This window comes from Rhinopithecus bieti, unplaced genomic scaffold (genome assembly GCF_001698545.2).
Source record: "Rhinopithecus bieti isolate Rb0 unplaced genomic scaffold, ASM169854v2 scaffold_28542, whole genome shotgun sequence".
Classification (NCBI taxonomy): domain Eukaryota; kingdom Metazoa; phylum Chordata; class Mammalia; order Primates; family Cercopithecidae; genus Rhinopithecus; species Rhinopithecus bieti.
In genome coordinates, this window is record NW_016812506.1 from 96,832 (window position 1) to 113,020 (window position 16,189).

The 16,189-nt window shown below is 33.4% G+C and overlaps 1 protein-coding gene across 1 annotated transcript in view; it reads left to right on the forward strand.

Moving 5' to 3' along the window:
- Nucleotides 1-16,189, forward strand: part of ADGRG6 (adhesion G protein-coupled receptor G6) — a 147,844-nt gene that overhangs the window by 84,324 nt on the left and 47,331 nt on the right. The window contains 4 exon segments of the mRNA XM_017896413.1: nucleotides 7,190-7,275; nucleotides 9,839-9,891; nucleotides 10,810-10,872; nucleotides 14,907-15,049. Coding sequence (XP_017751902.1) covers nucleotides 7,190-7,275; nucleotides 9,839-9,891; nucleotides 10,810-10,872; nucleotides 14,907-15,049 — 345 coding nt within the window.

Below are 16,189 nucleotides of genomic sequence, written 5' to 3' on the forward strand. Positions count from 1 at the left end.
TTTTTATTTTTAAAATTATTCTCACCTGAGATATCTGACATAATACTTTGAAAATGTCTCCCTTATAAAGCTTGCCCTATGAAATACTTTTTATTCATCAGTGTTTAGTAAACTTGTTGAAATCTTTAAATGATTAACTTAGTCTATGCATTTCATTTGTCTTTTTCTTTACATTCATCTTAAGAAGAAGTACATTTGTCTTCTGAGATTTTATTTCTCTAGTCTCAATGTTATTAGACAAACTTAGTTTAGATAACTTTCAAGCTGCAGATCTGTACGGGCTGCTTTCTATAACTTCTGACAGACTCAGGAAACTGAGTTCTAGAAGGGTTTAGTGTTTCACTGTGTGATTGCCAGCTTGTTAATGGAGACCTAGGTCTAGAATCTAGAATCTAAATGTCCTTTCTCTCGTCACTTTGTGCTTGCTCCAGACCCTTGTGTATTATAGCATCAAAGGCCATGTGTACTGATTCTTAATGTGCCATAGGAAGCATTGCTTCATCTTATACATTACAACCTTGGAGTCTATTGTATTTCAAAATGGTTTCCATTCTTCCCCTGTAAATTTTAATGCATTAATTATAAATTGCTTGTCCAAATTAACTGTCATGTGCTCTTTGCAAAATTACATCTTTCTCATCTTTATTACCAGCTACTGTAAACTCTCCTAGTACTACACCACCCACTGTCAGCACTAACATGCCTGTTACTAACAGAATCGCTAAACAAAGGAATGGTAAGAAATCATTACCTTTTATATTTTTAGTATGTCTAACATAAAAAAATTGTATTCTAAGGAGGGAAATATGTATTATTCCAACAAAGTTTCTGTTATTGGAGTCAATTGGTACATTTGTAGGACTAGTAAAATTAATAAAGATCACTTAACTCTGTTGAGTTCCTCATTCTTATGACCAGTGGAATGAGTACATTTCCAGTACTCCTCTTTTGCGTTTTTAGCCAAAATTTTTTTCAAAAGAAGTTTTAGGGGAAAAAGCATTTAATTAGAAGGTATTAATGTACATCATAATAGAGATCAGAGAAAAACGTATTTCCATGGTATTTTGTCAGATTATTTTCTGCAGGAAACAAGTTTTAAAGAATTTTACAAATTTCAAAAAACTAAGTAATTGTAATAATTTGATTTCTCACTTAAGTGAACTTTATGTTCATATATTTGTGACATTTAAATCAATTTTCATAGTAATACTTTGCTTTCTGTTTTTATTTGCTGAAGAATAATAGATTGTGATTATATATCAACTAAATCAAATCAATTTTTGAATGACAACAATTAAAGTCACTTCAAATACTTCTTGCTTTTTTCTCCAAATATACTTTTCTATTATTTATAATTTGCAAATGCAGCAGTGTATGGTAAGAAATAAACAGAGGAAAAGTCAGGTGAATAGAGTTCTTTAAGCTGTTCCTAGATGAACAACATACATGGCCTTTTGGTAATTCACAGTGAGCGATTTCAGTTTCTTCTAATAAAAGAGAAATTCCAATCAGGTGACCATACCATTGCTTTGAATACAGTAATATTCTCAAATATGAAGCATTAGAAACAAAGAAATTTTCTAAACTGCAGTCATTTAGCTTATGAGGCCAAGACGTCTGTAACATATCACCAGGGACCCAAAACCCTGAGAAAGGAAACCCACATAGTTCATTTTTTCTTGGCTTCAGAGGTTACATTAATTTCCTCTCTAAGACATTTATATTGGAACTATGGAATATTTTACATGAAACGTAGATACAAATTTCATTAGGGTTATAAAGGCATCGATTCAGGGAGTGTTTATGGTTATTCTGGTAGTTACACCAGGGAGATTTATGACGGAGCAAAAATTCCAGCAACCCCCAAGAAAGCAACAGCAGCTGAAATTTCCAGTGCATATTTCACATGGACTCTAGCCAGTAGATGGGAATATTATAATTCTAACTAAGTATTTCACTCTTTGTATGAACATACAAAGAGCCTCTGTGGTATTCTCCCTCCAGGATTGACACATCCTCTACTGCCCAAGAACTTTTATACCGTACTTCAGAGTCCTTGACTTGGTGGAGTGGAGCTGTATTCACTCAATCATGTCATTTCTGACATTCTTGAAGAAAGCCTTGTTTAGGCCATCTCTCTGCGTCATAACCTTCATTGGAGTTTTAACAAAGCAAGCAAATGTTAGAATCAGTTAAAATGTTCTGCTTAACCATATTAATGAAAAAAATCTAATTCAGATAATTCTTAATCAAAATGTCATCTTAGCATTTAAAAATATTCGGGTCATTATATGACAGAAATATTCTCAAAATTGTGTGTCAAATTTGTGTACCATCTTAACATTTTTTTTACCGTTTCTCTGAATCAGATATACTATTTAATATGATTTTTTTCCTAAATTGACTCACTTTTTAACTTAAACATTTGTGTTTACTTGGGAAAATCTATTTCACGACTGTAAAGTGAAAACAGTCCTACTTGTTATAATACAGATATAAAAAGTGAATATAAATATAATGTAAACAATGTTTTAATGTTCTCCCTGTATCCTATTACCTTCTCACATCTTAGAGCGTGAAGCCTTCATTATCTTTTTAAGAAGGAAGACTAACAAAGTATTAGAGACAGACTATAATTAAGATTTTTTATTTGATGTAATCAAATTTGAAATAATTGAAAAGAGAATTACTTTTTCACCTTACGAATAAATGCTATTTAATGTCGTGTCCTGGATTATCATCACTGATATAATATTAACAATTTCTTATTCTTTGGGAAACAGAGAATAAACATTCTCAGGCTTGCTTTCTGATATATTAGAGAATTCTATTTTATTTACTGTAAGAAAGATTGGCACAACTGTCAATTATCTAATTTGTCCAGTCCTTTTAACTCTTGGCTATCAGAATTTTACTGAGTCAATCAATAACAATATTGCATTGTGGGGAGAGGAGAGGGATTGAGTTTATTTGATAATAGGATATATTTATCATAGTATATCAATAGAATTTGTTTTCCTGGTTTTTGTGAAATGTTCCTATTTTTCTGTGTAAAGTTATTTTGTTGTTTGCAGTAGGACTTTTATCTGATACCTCAAATTACACTAAGTCCTCATTAATGTCATTGATAGGTTCTTAGAAACTGTGACTTTGAGCAAAATAACATGTAATGAAACCAATCTTACCGTAGGCTGATTGATATAAACAAGAGTTAAGTTCCTACAGCTTTTTTCTGGTCACAGAAACATCACCAAACTTCCAAATAAAGACTGAAACCCTTCTGGCTACAGAGCGAGACTCCGTCTTCAAAAAAAAAAAAAGACTGAAACCCTTCTAATATTTAACATTGTAGTTAATATGAGCTGTACATACATTTAAGAAAGATTAGTGAAAACAAGTAAGATAATTGATTGACCAAATTTGGGTGAGCCAGTGAGTGACTGCAGACTTAGTGGCGGTGGTGGGTTAAATCAAGAAACAAATGTTTGCGCAATGAAAATTGCGAGGAGCACCTCCTGCCACCAAGCAGTTCCAAAACAATCACCAATATGGGGGTTCTCTGAGTGCTTTCATACTATATCATTTATTGTTATGCTTTTATATGATTATCTTATACTTTTTGAATTTTTGTTTTACACTAATTTATAGCCATTCATTCATTGACTTTCCAACCTGCTTATTCTGTGCAGTTCAGGGTGGCGGGTAGCTAGAGCCATCTGGGCAGCTCAGGGCTTCAGGCAGAAATTAGCCCTGGCCAGGACGCCATCCCATGGCAGGGCACACACACACACCTACACCTACTCACACTGGGACCGTGTAGACAGGCCAGTGAATCCAAGGTACACAGCTTTGGGATGTGGGAAGACACTGGAGGACCTGGAGAAACCCCATGCAGACAAGGGGAGAACGTGCAGACCCTACACAGACGGGGGACCTGGCCAGGAATTGACTCTTCTCCTCATCAACTTTGTAATGAAACTCCATTGAATGAAATGATGTTACTCAGGGACCTGCTGTGTACACTAAGAAAGTCTTTAAAACTACTTTTCACAAATAGATATTTCAGGATGTGGATAATCGGGGGATTCCCACAAATAATGACCTTTTATATGTTTTCCATTACATTCCCAAGAAAAGCTCTTGAACTAATTATTATTCCACTCCAAATCGTATCTTCTCTGCTTCAAACATCACTCTAGTGCTACTGAATAGTAAACTTTTTGTGAGGTTGTCACAAGCAACCCAAGTAAGAAATTAACTCCATTAGTCTGTATTATTGTTCTAAAAACCTAGTTTACAAGTAAGTACAGATTGTAACACTGCTTCCAGTTTCTCACATATGTTTAGCTATTTAAATAACAAATTCCTCCTAAGATCATTTGAATGGATCCATTACTCTGCTTTTTATGCCATATATCTTAAAGAAATTGTGTGTTTAGGAACTGCAGGATGCCAGTCGTATTGTAAATGCCACTGTCATAGTAGAATTCCCTCATCACTAGTTCAAAGAAATAACCAGGTATCTAGATTAGCATTTGGTTTATATTTTAACGTCTGTTTTTTCAAATATGTATTTAGGCCTGTCATTTCAAACCTGTACTTTACATCCTTGAATATCGCATAGATTAGAGCAATGTCATTTCTGTATTCTCCAAGAAACTCTGAAAAAAAGTGTAAGAAGGTAAAAAATGGAAAGATTAATTGGAGAGAGACCTACAAAAAATAATGTTGTTTTGATGACCACATTGGTAACCACAGGCAGTGATTTCTGCTTGAAGTTCTACATGCTGAAAGAAGTATCTAAATGGAAAATGGATATATTCTTAAATCATTTTCCCCATTAATGTATATAATAAAATCTTTGGGCCTAGATGTCATTATTAGGATAGTACATACATATTTTGAAGTCTCTGGAACACATGAAGATTTGTGAATAGCTTTTAAAACACCATGAGTGGTGTTAACATTTGTAAGAGAAGACAACTTTACTGCTATGGTAACATGGAAAATCCTGCATAAGTGTGTCTTAATTATGCATTTCCTCCAATTGCAATGTGGAAGCCAATTATTTTGCTCTAGTCCAAACCCTTCTCACCAGCCCTTCAGTGAACATATTTTTTTATGTTGCTTTGACAGTTCACTCTTGAACTTTTCTCATGGTTACTTATTGACTGCATTATTCAAAAATTTTAAATAAATGTAACAAGTGGACTGGGACAGGGAACAATATTTAAAGAAAACATCTTAAATATTTGGATGCTTTCTAAAAAATGCAGAAATGTCAGTGATTTTTAGAATTTTGCAGTATTTTCCTAAGAGGGAACAAATACTACTCTTATAACAAAAGCATGCTTTAGGTTTCCATCTAGTGGTAGCTTTTCAGATACTCTGCTAGCATTGATAATACAGATGCTCCTCCACTTGCAATGGGGTTTGCATTCCTATAAACCCATTGTAAGCTGAAAATACTGGAAAATATCAAAAGTCAAAAATGCATTTAATACACCCAACTTGCTGAACATCATAGCTTGCTGAACCCACCTTAAACATGTTCAGAACACTTACCTTAGCCTACAGCTGGGCAAAATCATGTAACACAGTCTATTTTATAATAAAGTGTTGAATATCTCTTGTACTTTATTGAATACTAAACTCGAAAAATGAAATGGACATATGGGTACTAGAAGTACAGTTTCTACTGAATGCCTTTTGTTTTCCTACCATCATAAAGTTGAGTGCTGATGAACTGTAAGTAGGGAACCTTCTGTATAGTCACAGAATATTACCAGGATCCTGAAATAACTGTTTGACCCTCACAATTTGAATTTCCTCCCAATCATTCAGAACATCTGTGATTTGATACGATGAGATCTACAGTGTAAAAGTTATCTTTATATGTATTATTATGTTTTATATGTTCCTCCAAGTATTTTTCATTCAGAACATTTTTTTAAAGGAATGTAAAAGTCAAGATCATTAAAATACTCGAAGAATTTTAGAAGTCAAAATAAATAGTCTGCATAAATTAAATTCGCCTGTGCTTGGACTTGTGCCAGTTTTATATATTTATATTACTACATCCAGGGGCAGCAATTTATATTATTTAGCACAAGACTCTGACACTTACTGGAAAGACATTCCTTTGGTAGTGGGACTGGAATTTGCATTTTGGTAGCTTTGGAAATTCCCAGAGGCTTTTACATTTTTTTTCTACTGCCTCCCCACAAGTTTTACTCTTTTCTTCAACATTGCTATAATTATATATTTCTATATTTGTGTGCCTATTTTACTTAAGACTTACCTAAACATAAGCATGAAGAAAGATAATCAACAATGGAGATTCAAAAATTGTTCTTCTCTCTATAACCTACCATATTTTAAAAGGGTATTTTTCTCACTAGCTACTTTGACTAAAGCACCCATTTACAGCTCTTCAGCAAACCCTTGCTGGTGAGTTTGATTTCTATTTTTAAAAATCAGTTTACTTTAAAGATTTTCCCCAACCCAAAAGACAGAATTTTCTTTACAATAAGGTTTTCTTTTTAAAATGAATTAGTTCAATGAAAATTCTGCCTGCAAATATTATTTATTTTTTTCCTCTACTTTGCTATAAATGAGCATATTTAAGAAATTTTGATGAAAAGTCTGGTGAAATGCCGCCTGATAGTTTAATAGAAGTGCTTTATTAAGCAGGGGAAAGAGAGGAAAAGGAGAGGAATTAGAGCAGTAAGTATGTGTATGCCTGTTCTGCTTTTTCAAGTTAATTCCTCCACATGATCTCATTCAAGTTTTCACATCCCAAACTCTTTATCATTCCTTATAATGCACAGAAAGCGTAATGCCTTGTTATCAGAAGTCAAATTGTACATGAATACAGTTAACACATTACAGACAGTAGATATCAGAAATCTATAAAATTTAAAAATATGAAGAAACATATACAAGTAATAAGAGTAAGCTAATTGATAACTACTTCTAAGAAGTTGGAAGGTCAAAAAGCTTAACATCAAAATATTTCATATTTGTTTTACCTATGTAGAAGGTGTTTTTTTAACTTACATTGTAAATTATGTGATTATGAATAAAACTATATGATTATATGACTTACATGATCATAACTTTAAATTGTTTGATAATTATATAACTACAAAAATGCAATTAATGGACTAATCCTATTTCCAATGGGCAGATGGAATTATCTATAGAATATCCGTAGTGATTCAAAACATCCTTCGTCACCCTGAGGTAAAAGTACAGAGCAAGGTGGCAGAATGGGTAAGTGAGCTTGTAACTTTTCTTTTTTAAAAAAATTCTTTAACTTCTGGGAATCTGGAAAAGACTGGTTAACTGAATCCACAAATTATACTGAAACACAGATGGTATTCATTAGAAATACGTAAGTAGATATGTAAGTTGTTGTCTTTATGCATAGGAAGAGAAGTACATTTGAATAAAGGATAAGAACTGAGCCTAGTAGAATATCAGGGTCTTAAATAAGAAAAGTATTGCACAAATCGAAATAGATTTTGGTGGTAACAGTTATCTTTATTTCCTATTAGATCCATATATTTTCTACTATATTTTTAAACAGATTCTTTTAAAAAATTGTTTGAATGTTTGGTCAAAACCAACAAGTATGAAAAAATGCATTATGAAAGTCTTCCACCCATCCTTGCTGCTTATCTGCGTGGAACCAACCCAATAACCAACAGCAAATAGGAAATCACTGTTAGTTTTCTCTGCTTTTTCCAGATATCTTGGTGTACATGAAAGAAAATTAAACTATAGATTCTTACTTTTTTTTTACACTAAAAGTAGTATACTTTACATACCATTCTATACCGTACTTATTGTTGCCAGATTTGCAACATTAGAGAACTTTATGGGTTTTTTTTGTTTTGAAAAAACAATGCATACTATTTCATTATGTGGCTGTTCAATCATTTATTTAGCAGATCTTCTGTTGATGGACAGTTAGACTGTAATTTAACCAGTATTCTATTGATAAACATTTTGTAGTTTTCAATTTAAAAAATTTAACATTTTATTTTCTTCTTTTTCTTACAAATACAACACATGGATTTTTTCATTTTCTTCTTCACAATAACAATCTCAAAAATTTTATTTTCCATAGGTTTCTATTCTATTATTTCATTTCCTACCTACAGCATACTATGAGACTTCATACTTCTTTTTATATATAATGCTGTTACAGTTCAAACATTTTTTTTGAATTGAGTCACTATACATTCTGAAATAAGAAAAATGGGTTTTCATATATATTTGGTGTTTGATAAATGTGTCTTTGGTAGCAAAAGAAATTTTACACATTGAGAGGAAGTGGTAGCTACACACACACACACACACACACACACACAATCTATATATATTTGAAAAATAACTGATAGAAAACAGTCTTCATTTTAAAGACAGTACTCTTTAAAAAAAAGTTGTCCATAGGTAACAATAGTAGTTAATTAACTCTTTTACAAAATTGGTGAGAAAGGTGAAATTCTCTATTGAAATAAAAGAAAAATACTACTGTTGATTTTTGGGAATGCCACATTGAGATTAGTAACTCATTCAAACAGTAGGAGATATGTTTAACCTCTCAATGGAGAAAGCAGGCTGCAGAAAGAGTATATTCTTTCTGTGTATCCCATTTTCTTTCCAGCGTTGTTCTTTTTGTTTGAAGTCAGAATGATTTCAGAAGATAAAATTCTTTATTTTCATTCTCAAGTAAGCTACTGTTAGCTTATTTGTGCAAATTACGAGTAATGTTATTATTCTGAAATTAGTATTCATTAGAAAGTTTGTGCTAGATAAGGTATAAGCTTACGTTTATATTTACTTCATGCATGGTTTTCAACATAGCTTTATTTTCATCTGCAGCTAAACTTTACTAGACATTTTTGTTTAAAATGCAAGATACCAAAGCAGATACTTGATAACAGAGAAAATATAAATGGTGTACCTGTTTCAAATTACTATTTACAATTTTAAAATAATTTAACACGTTTTTTGCCAGCATTCCCTAAAACTTACATTCAGTTTTAGAAGTGCTTAAAAGAAAGACTATATGAAACAAATGTGTATATGAAACAAGGCCTAAATCACCCTTCGGAGATGACATGCAAATAGGAGGCTCTCGTGTCAGTGAGGGAATCCTGTTTTGCAATTGTATGGGAAACTGCATCATGGAAGTTTCTTTATATTGGAGGAATCCATTGCTTCATTAAAAATTCTTATGCTGAGACCATAAAGACTGCTAAATAACCACATAATAAATACATAGTTCCAATAGTATTGAACTTATTTTATTTTACATTTATATTGTTAATTTATAATTTTCTTATTACTAATATTGTGAGATGGTAATTACTAGAAAAATGTTTTAGCGTACCTCAGTGTTTGTTGAATGAAGAATAGAGAAGGTATTTATTGTGCAAATCTTCTTTAATACGAGGGCTAGAGAGGAAATGATAGTTTTCCAAACAGACTTAGGTTCCAATCTGGCATCTGCTACTGCTTACTTGGATGATCTTGGGCAAACCATTTCTTCTCTGTGAAAGCTCAGTTTCTTTATATATAAGACTGTGGGGTATGTGGGGATAATACCTATTGCATTGGTTGTTGTGAGGATTGAAAGGAATAACATTTATCAAATTCTTGGTATACAATGATCCATTAACTGTTACCTTTACCTTTCACTCCTCCAACTCTTCAGGATTTTCCCAGAGCCTTATCTCAGTAGCAACTTATGTTTTAGGCAGAAACTTGATTTAGATATATTTTTAAGGTATTATCAAAACTCATCCTTTTCCATTGTGTTTTCCAGCTCAATTCAACCTTCGAAAATTGGAACTACACGGTTTATGTCATTAATATCAGGTAAGACAGAATAAATAATTTGATAAATTAAAAATAGTGTCTAATTTAATGCTACTATTTGTCTCTCTGATTGTACCAAAATATACATACAAATACAGCTACCATATGCATAATCTTTCTAAAACAACTGTTATAGTTCATTGCACAAAAAACCTCAATGCTGTAGTGATGGTTTTAAAATGTTTTGATCATGCATTCCAGTTGATTTATATTTGTTTTAAATGAAAAGTGTGTTGTGTGTTTGTGTAGCTGAATCAGTATATGTTATAATGTGTCAAAAATTAAAATTGGATAATTAAATAAAAATAGAAGTTGTTAGTCTCTTCTCACACCCTGGTGGATCACCTAGAGCACCCCCTGGGTTGTGTGTACCCATTTCAAGACCACTTTTTTTTCCAGATCTAATCTCGTACATCGACAGTCTGATTGCAACCTAACTTTTCGAAATTATCCTTCACTGCATTTATATTTAGTTCCTCCACTAATCTTCAGCAATTTGCATTGTCCATATATCCTCCTGTGTACCTTGTTTTCACAGTTCTATACCTGAACTAGTTTTCTAAAGTGTATGTCACGACCCCTAAACATATATTCTGTGAAGATAACAGATTTAATAACACAGAAAAGGGGTCAAATCGTCATATAAGTTCAGGAAGTGTGTTATTATACAAACTGAAGCAGATTTTTTATCAGAATGTCTCAATTTCTTTAGTGTGATAATATGAATTGTGAATCTTCAAAACAGAGCAAAGCACACAGTTGCCTAGCTTTATGAAAGAAGTTAGAACCTCAGGACACACATTTGGAAATATTGGCTTAGAATTCCCATTCTGTCTCTTTATTTCAGGTCCCCAAATTTTATTGTTAATGATGCAGTTGGTGAGGTGGATTAATGAATATATGTATTTGTGTTTTTAGTTTTCACCTGAGTGGTGGAGAGGACAAGATTAAAGTCAAGAGAAGCGTTGAGAATGAGCCAAGGTAACAGGACAAAGTCTTATAAAGAGTGTAACATTCTTTCTCTTGCTCACTACTTTATCTGGTAGAGAAATGAAAACAATTAGGTGGGAAAGAAAATCTTAATCACATAGCACAGTTATTTCTTTAGCACTACTGTACACTACTTTTTTCTTGTAGTTAAAACTGTAATATAATAGACTGGGTAGTAATGTATATCTGATGAAAAATAATTGAGAAATAGGGCATTTAAAATGAATGGATTATTATTTTTAGTATTTCCAGTTTATTTATGATAACTCATTGCCTCTTACTTGAAATTGCAAAGGTACCTTCAAAGAAAATAGCTTTAAATAAAAATGTTTATATATGATAACATCTAATAATATGGATAACAGATGCCATTTTCAGCATTTAAAGGTATTAGCTAATTTTCTGAAGTCCCCATTTTAAAATTTATATCAGGATCATGCTTTAATCATGCAGGTAATTTGATTGATATGTCCAGCATATATGACCAGTTGGCATGTAAGGACCAACTGTTGAGAGTACTGTAAAACAAAAGAAAACCCCTAAACTTCCAAATGGAATACATTGAGTTGTATTTAGGTTATTCAGGTCATGTATTGCATCTCTGTAGATTTTTTTTTCTTGAGACAGAGTCTCACTTTGTCACCCAGGCTGGAGTGCAGTGGTATGACTATCACTCACTGCAGCCTTGAACTGGGCTCAAATGATCCTCCTGCCTCAGCCACCTGAGTAGCTGGGACTACATACATGTGCTACCATGCCTGGCTAATTTTTAAAATACTATTTTTGTAGAGACTGGGTCTCGCTGTGTTGCTCAGGCTCATCACAAACTCCTGGCCTCAAGTTATCCTCCTGTCTTAGCCCCCCAGAGTGCTGGGATTACATGTACAGGCATGAGATATTATATCTGGCCTCCATAGAATTTTTAAAAAATTTGTTGTAAAGCAAAAGTTTCTATAAGTCTTGCTGGATCTCAATAGACTGAATTGATATTAATGGATATACAGCCCTGATGATGGAGCCTGCTTCTTTTCAGGTGATATCTTCTTACTATGAGAAGATAAAATTTCATATGAGAATTGACCAGAGAGCTTTTTTTTTCTTTTCAATTCAACACTAGAGAAACAAATGTTTTGAAAGTTATATTGAAAGATGTCATTTTTATATACATATTAAATGGACTGGATTGAGTCATCTGATTAGGGAACCTTGTTTTTATTTTCTGGTATTTTTTCTTTATGATATGAAAACGCAGTTGTATATTTCAGTACTGTATTCTTGAAGGTGACTCAACTCTTCTCCACTATTTAACCAAATAATTTTTTTCAATCCTTTCTGTTAGGTCATATTGCATCTTCAGTAATGGATCCAGCAGCAATCAGGATCCCTTTGCTGGACACTTTGTGTAGCACTTGGGACAGCCCTGGATTTGGTAGATATAGCCAGTGGTATACCTTCTTCAGGCAGTCAACATTCGCTTTTTAGTTTACTTACTGTGGTTCTTCTGCTGCCTGGTGATACTAAAGTCAGCCATCGTTAGTACATGTCAGCACCTCAGAAACTCTTCTTGAAGGACATTTAAATTCATGGGATTTCAGTTTCCTGGTCTGTCAAAGCAATGAGTAATTTTACAGAAAATTATAGGGAGAATGAACTGAAACAGTGTATATAGCAAAATCCACATATTTAGGGGTTTTTTTGGTATGAGCTCTTGTCATTATTTAATATTTATGTTCATAGCCTTTCTTGCCTCTCTTTTTTCTATTCTCTATGGCTCTTACCCTCATTGATGAGGCTTTATAGTCTCAGTTTTTCTCAAAACCACACTCTACTACTTTTACACACATTCTTTTTTAAAAAAACCTTTTGCTTTCAATTTGATTGTATCACTTAACACAGACCGTAGCTTCAGATAATGCTGTCATACTCTATTGCCTAGACAGACAGGAAACCAAAGCCACAGAGAGGTTTTTTTTGTTTGTTTGTTTGTTTTTTGTTTTTGTTTTTTTTTCCAAATAAAGAATGGCTGATAGTAACAACAGATAGAATGTGACTTTGTAGAACCATAAAATAGTTTCAGTTTTCAGGATGAGAGAGGAAAACACACAGATAAGACCTGTGAAAATGTATGGCTCTTCCTGACTTCTTGGGTTTGGGTATTCAATATCACCCACAATACTTTGGGCTAATTATGTTGTCAGTATTCAAGACAAGTAAAAGGTCACTTTCCCAGCCGTAAGTTCTCACCAGCTGGAGTGGTGAAGCTTGTCTTCAAACAATGATTTAATCAAGGGATACTTTTTCAAGAGCCATTTTAAAAATTGTTAAGCTATCATAGTCACATCTATATTCACAGCTATCATTATAGTCATTATGTTTGCCTTATCCTGAAATATGGCTTACATACGAATGGTAAACAGTAGATCATTTTAGAGAGAGATTTTCAGAGTTAATTATGAGAAGAGTAGAGCACCTTTTCCTTGAGATTAGCACAGATATTTAGGAAAGAAAACCGGAGCTATTTTTTAATTTCATCTAGCCTTGAATAACAAATATTTCACATATTCCTTCTTATTTTTTAACACCACAAATGAATTACTACTATAACAAATACTTATTAATATTCATAGTTTCATAAATAAAATATGCCACTGCCTCTCCACTGGACATTCCATAGCTAGTTTAACAACAATATTACCACTTTGTCTTTGGTATGTGGACAGTAACTGATCTCAATAATATAACATCTTATATTATTCATTTCTCCTCTGAATATGAAGAAGAAACAAATTTTTTTGTGAATCTAGAGCCTTCACATATAAGCAAAAGAAATTCTCCTCTACCTGACAAAATAATGTTTTTACTTTTACCTCAGTGTTAAATTAATAGTTTTGTTTTCTGCTTTTGACTATAGCTGTGATTGTAGTTGAACAGAAAATTATATTACTTTAAATTATAGAACCAAAAGTTTCTAACAGGGCTTTGGAGATACATTTCTTTACTTCCCATAGAGGTATTTCCTTTTTAAAGACCTTCAAGGTCAACCATTCTATAACCTTCTAAAGTAATATGCTGGGCAATCACAGAGTCGATTTTGATTATTTATTTTGTGAAACTTTTTACCATACAAAGTACTTGCAAATGCTTCATGGAGATAGAAAATTATTTCTTGCTATTCTGAAGAGATTGTACTACATTCATAAATAGTAACACCCTTTATAGTGTTAGTAATTAGAAATAGTTAATTTTTTTTGTTTGTTTGTTTTTTGTTTTTTTGATTTTTTGATTTTTGAGACGGAGTCTCGCTCTGTCGCTGAGGCTGGAGTGCAATGGCACGATCTCGGCTCACTGCAAGCTCTGCCTCCTAGGTTCACGGCTTTCTCCTCCCTCAGCCTCCCGAGTAGCTGGGACTACAGGCTCCCACCACCACGCCTGGCTAATTTTTTTTTTTTTTTGTAATTTTAATAGAGATGGGGCTTCACCGTGTTAGCTAGGATGGTCTCGATCTCCTGACCTCGTGATCCGCCCACCTCGGCCTCCCAAAGTGCTGGGATTACAGGCATGAGCCACCACACCCGGCCGAAATAGTTAATTTCTAATAGTTAGAAATAGTAATTTCAAAAGACAAATGGTCAGTTGAAATCATAGTTTTAAAAAAAAAAACGTTAATTTGGGGCCACAAAGAAAAAAATATAGAATTAACCACAGGAATGCTGTTTTCTTGTGTTTATGCTTTAACTAGTGACTAATATATTACTATCAATATTAAATATTAAAATATTTCTGAAAAGAAATGGAGTTATATGACAGAATTATACATGCAGTAGCCTATGGAATCTATTAATATTGGAATATTTTTAACATTATAATTTACACAGCAGCAGAGAAAGTCTGTGAGCACCTTGGCTAATCTCTTCAGTCTCAACAGGTGATGGTCATCCCTCTATATCCAAATATTCTGTTTCTACTACCAAATGACAACCAACCAATCAACAACAACAACAGTTATATCTGAAATGTTTCCCTAGGTTGGTGCTTTGGGCCCTTCTAGTTTACAATGCTACCAATAATACTAATTTAGAAGGAAAAATCATTCAGCAGAAGCTCCTAAAAAATAATGAGTCCTTGGATGAAGGCTTGAGGCTACATACAGTGAATGTGAGACAACTGGGTAAGTGACTAATTTTTTATAATATACATTTTATACAACTATATATTCAGGTTTACTTGAAACAACAGAAATTTTCTTTATATGCTATTTATTTTTGTACATTTTTTTCTGATGATGAAGTTCATCACAAATGAGTGACATAGCAGAAAAAAAAATTCAGCTCAGTATCTGTGAATCCAAGGGAATGAAGGAGGTAGATGAAAGTTCATATTTTACTTTAGGGACATATTTTGAAAATACTAACAATATGAACAAAATGCCAGAATGATCTTGATCATCATTGTTGTCCACTTTAGGAATAAAAAGAGTGTGTAAATGTGGATGTGGGAACTCTAATGAGATACATCTTATAGAAGGAGATTTCCTGTTATAAAACATCTCCTGCTGGGCATGGTGGCTCATGCCTATAATCCCAGCACTTTGGGAGGCCAAGGTGGGAGAATCACTTGAGCCCACGAATTCGAGACTAGCCTGGGCTACATAGGGAGACTGTCTCTATGAAAGATTAAAAAATTAGTTGGGTGTTGTGCTGTGCACTTGTAATCTCTGCTACTAGGCGGGCCTGAGACAGGAGGACTACTTGAGCTTGGGAGGTCAAGGCTGCAGTGAGCCATGTTCATGCCACTACACTCCAGCCTGGGCAACAGAATAAGACCTTATCTCAAAAAAAAAACCAAACAGAAAATATCTCCTTCTCTCATGTTCCCTGTCTCTATTAGTAATACCACTGTCTTCACAGGACTAGGTCAGGAATCTGAGGGTTCTGTTGGACCTAGAATCAAGTCTCTCCTAGAAATCGTTCACATCCCAAGCTCTAACCACACATGACATGGCTTGTACTTCCACAAAGAGGCTGTGCTCCTTTGTATGCCCTTTTTCTATCTTTGCACACTGTTCTCCACTCCCACCGTCAACCTCATTATCACCTATGTATTTTTAAAGATAGCTCCTAAGTCACCTCTTCTATAGAAACTTTTCTGAAATCAAGTATAGACATCACTGCCTTTGAGCCTCTACTTCATGCTGTCCAGGTGCCTAGAGCATCATACAGACTAGATATATTTATGTTCATATATATATATTTCATATATAATGTTCATATATATAGTTCATATATATGTATTGTCATATATATATATA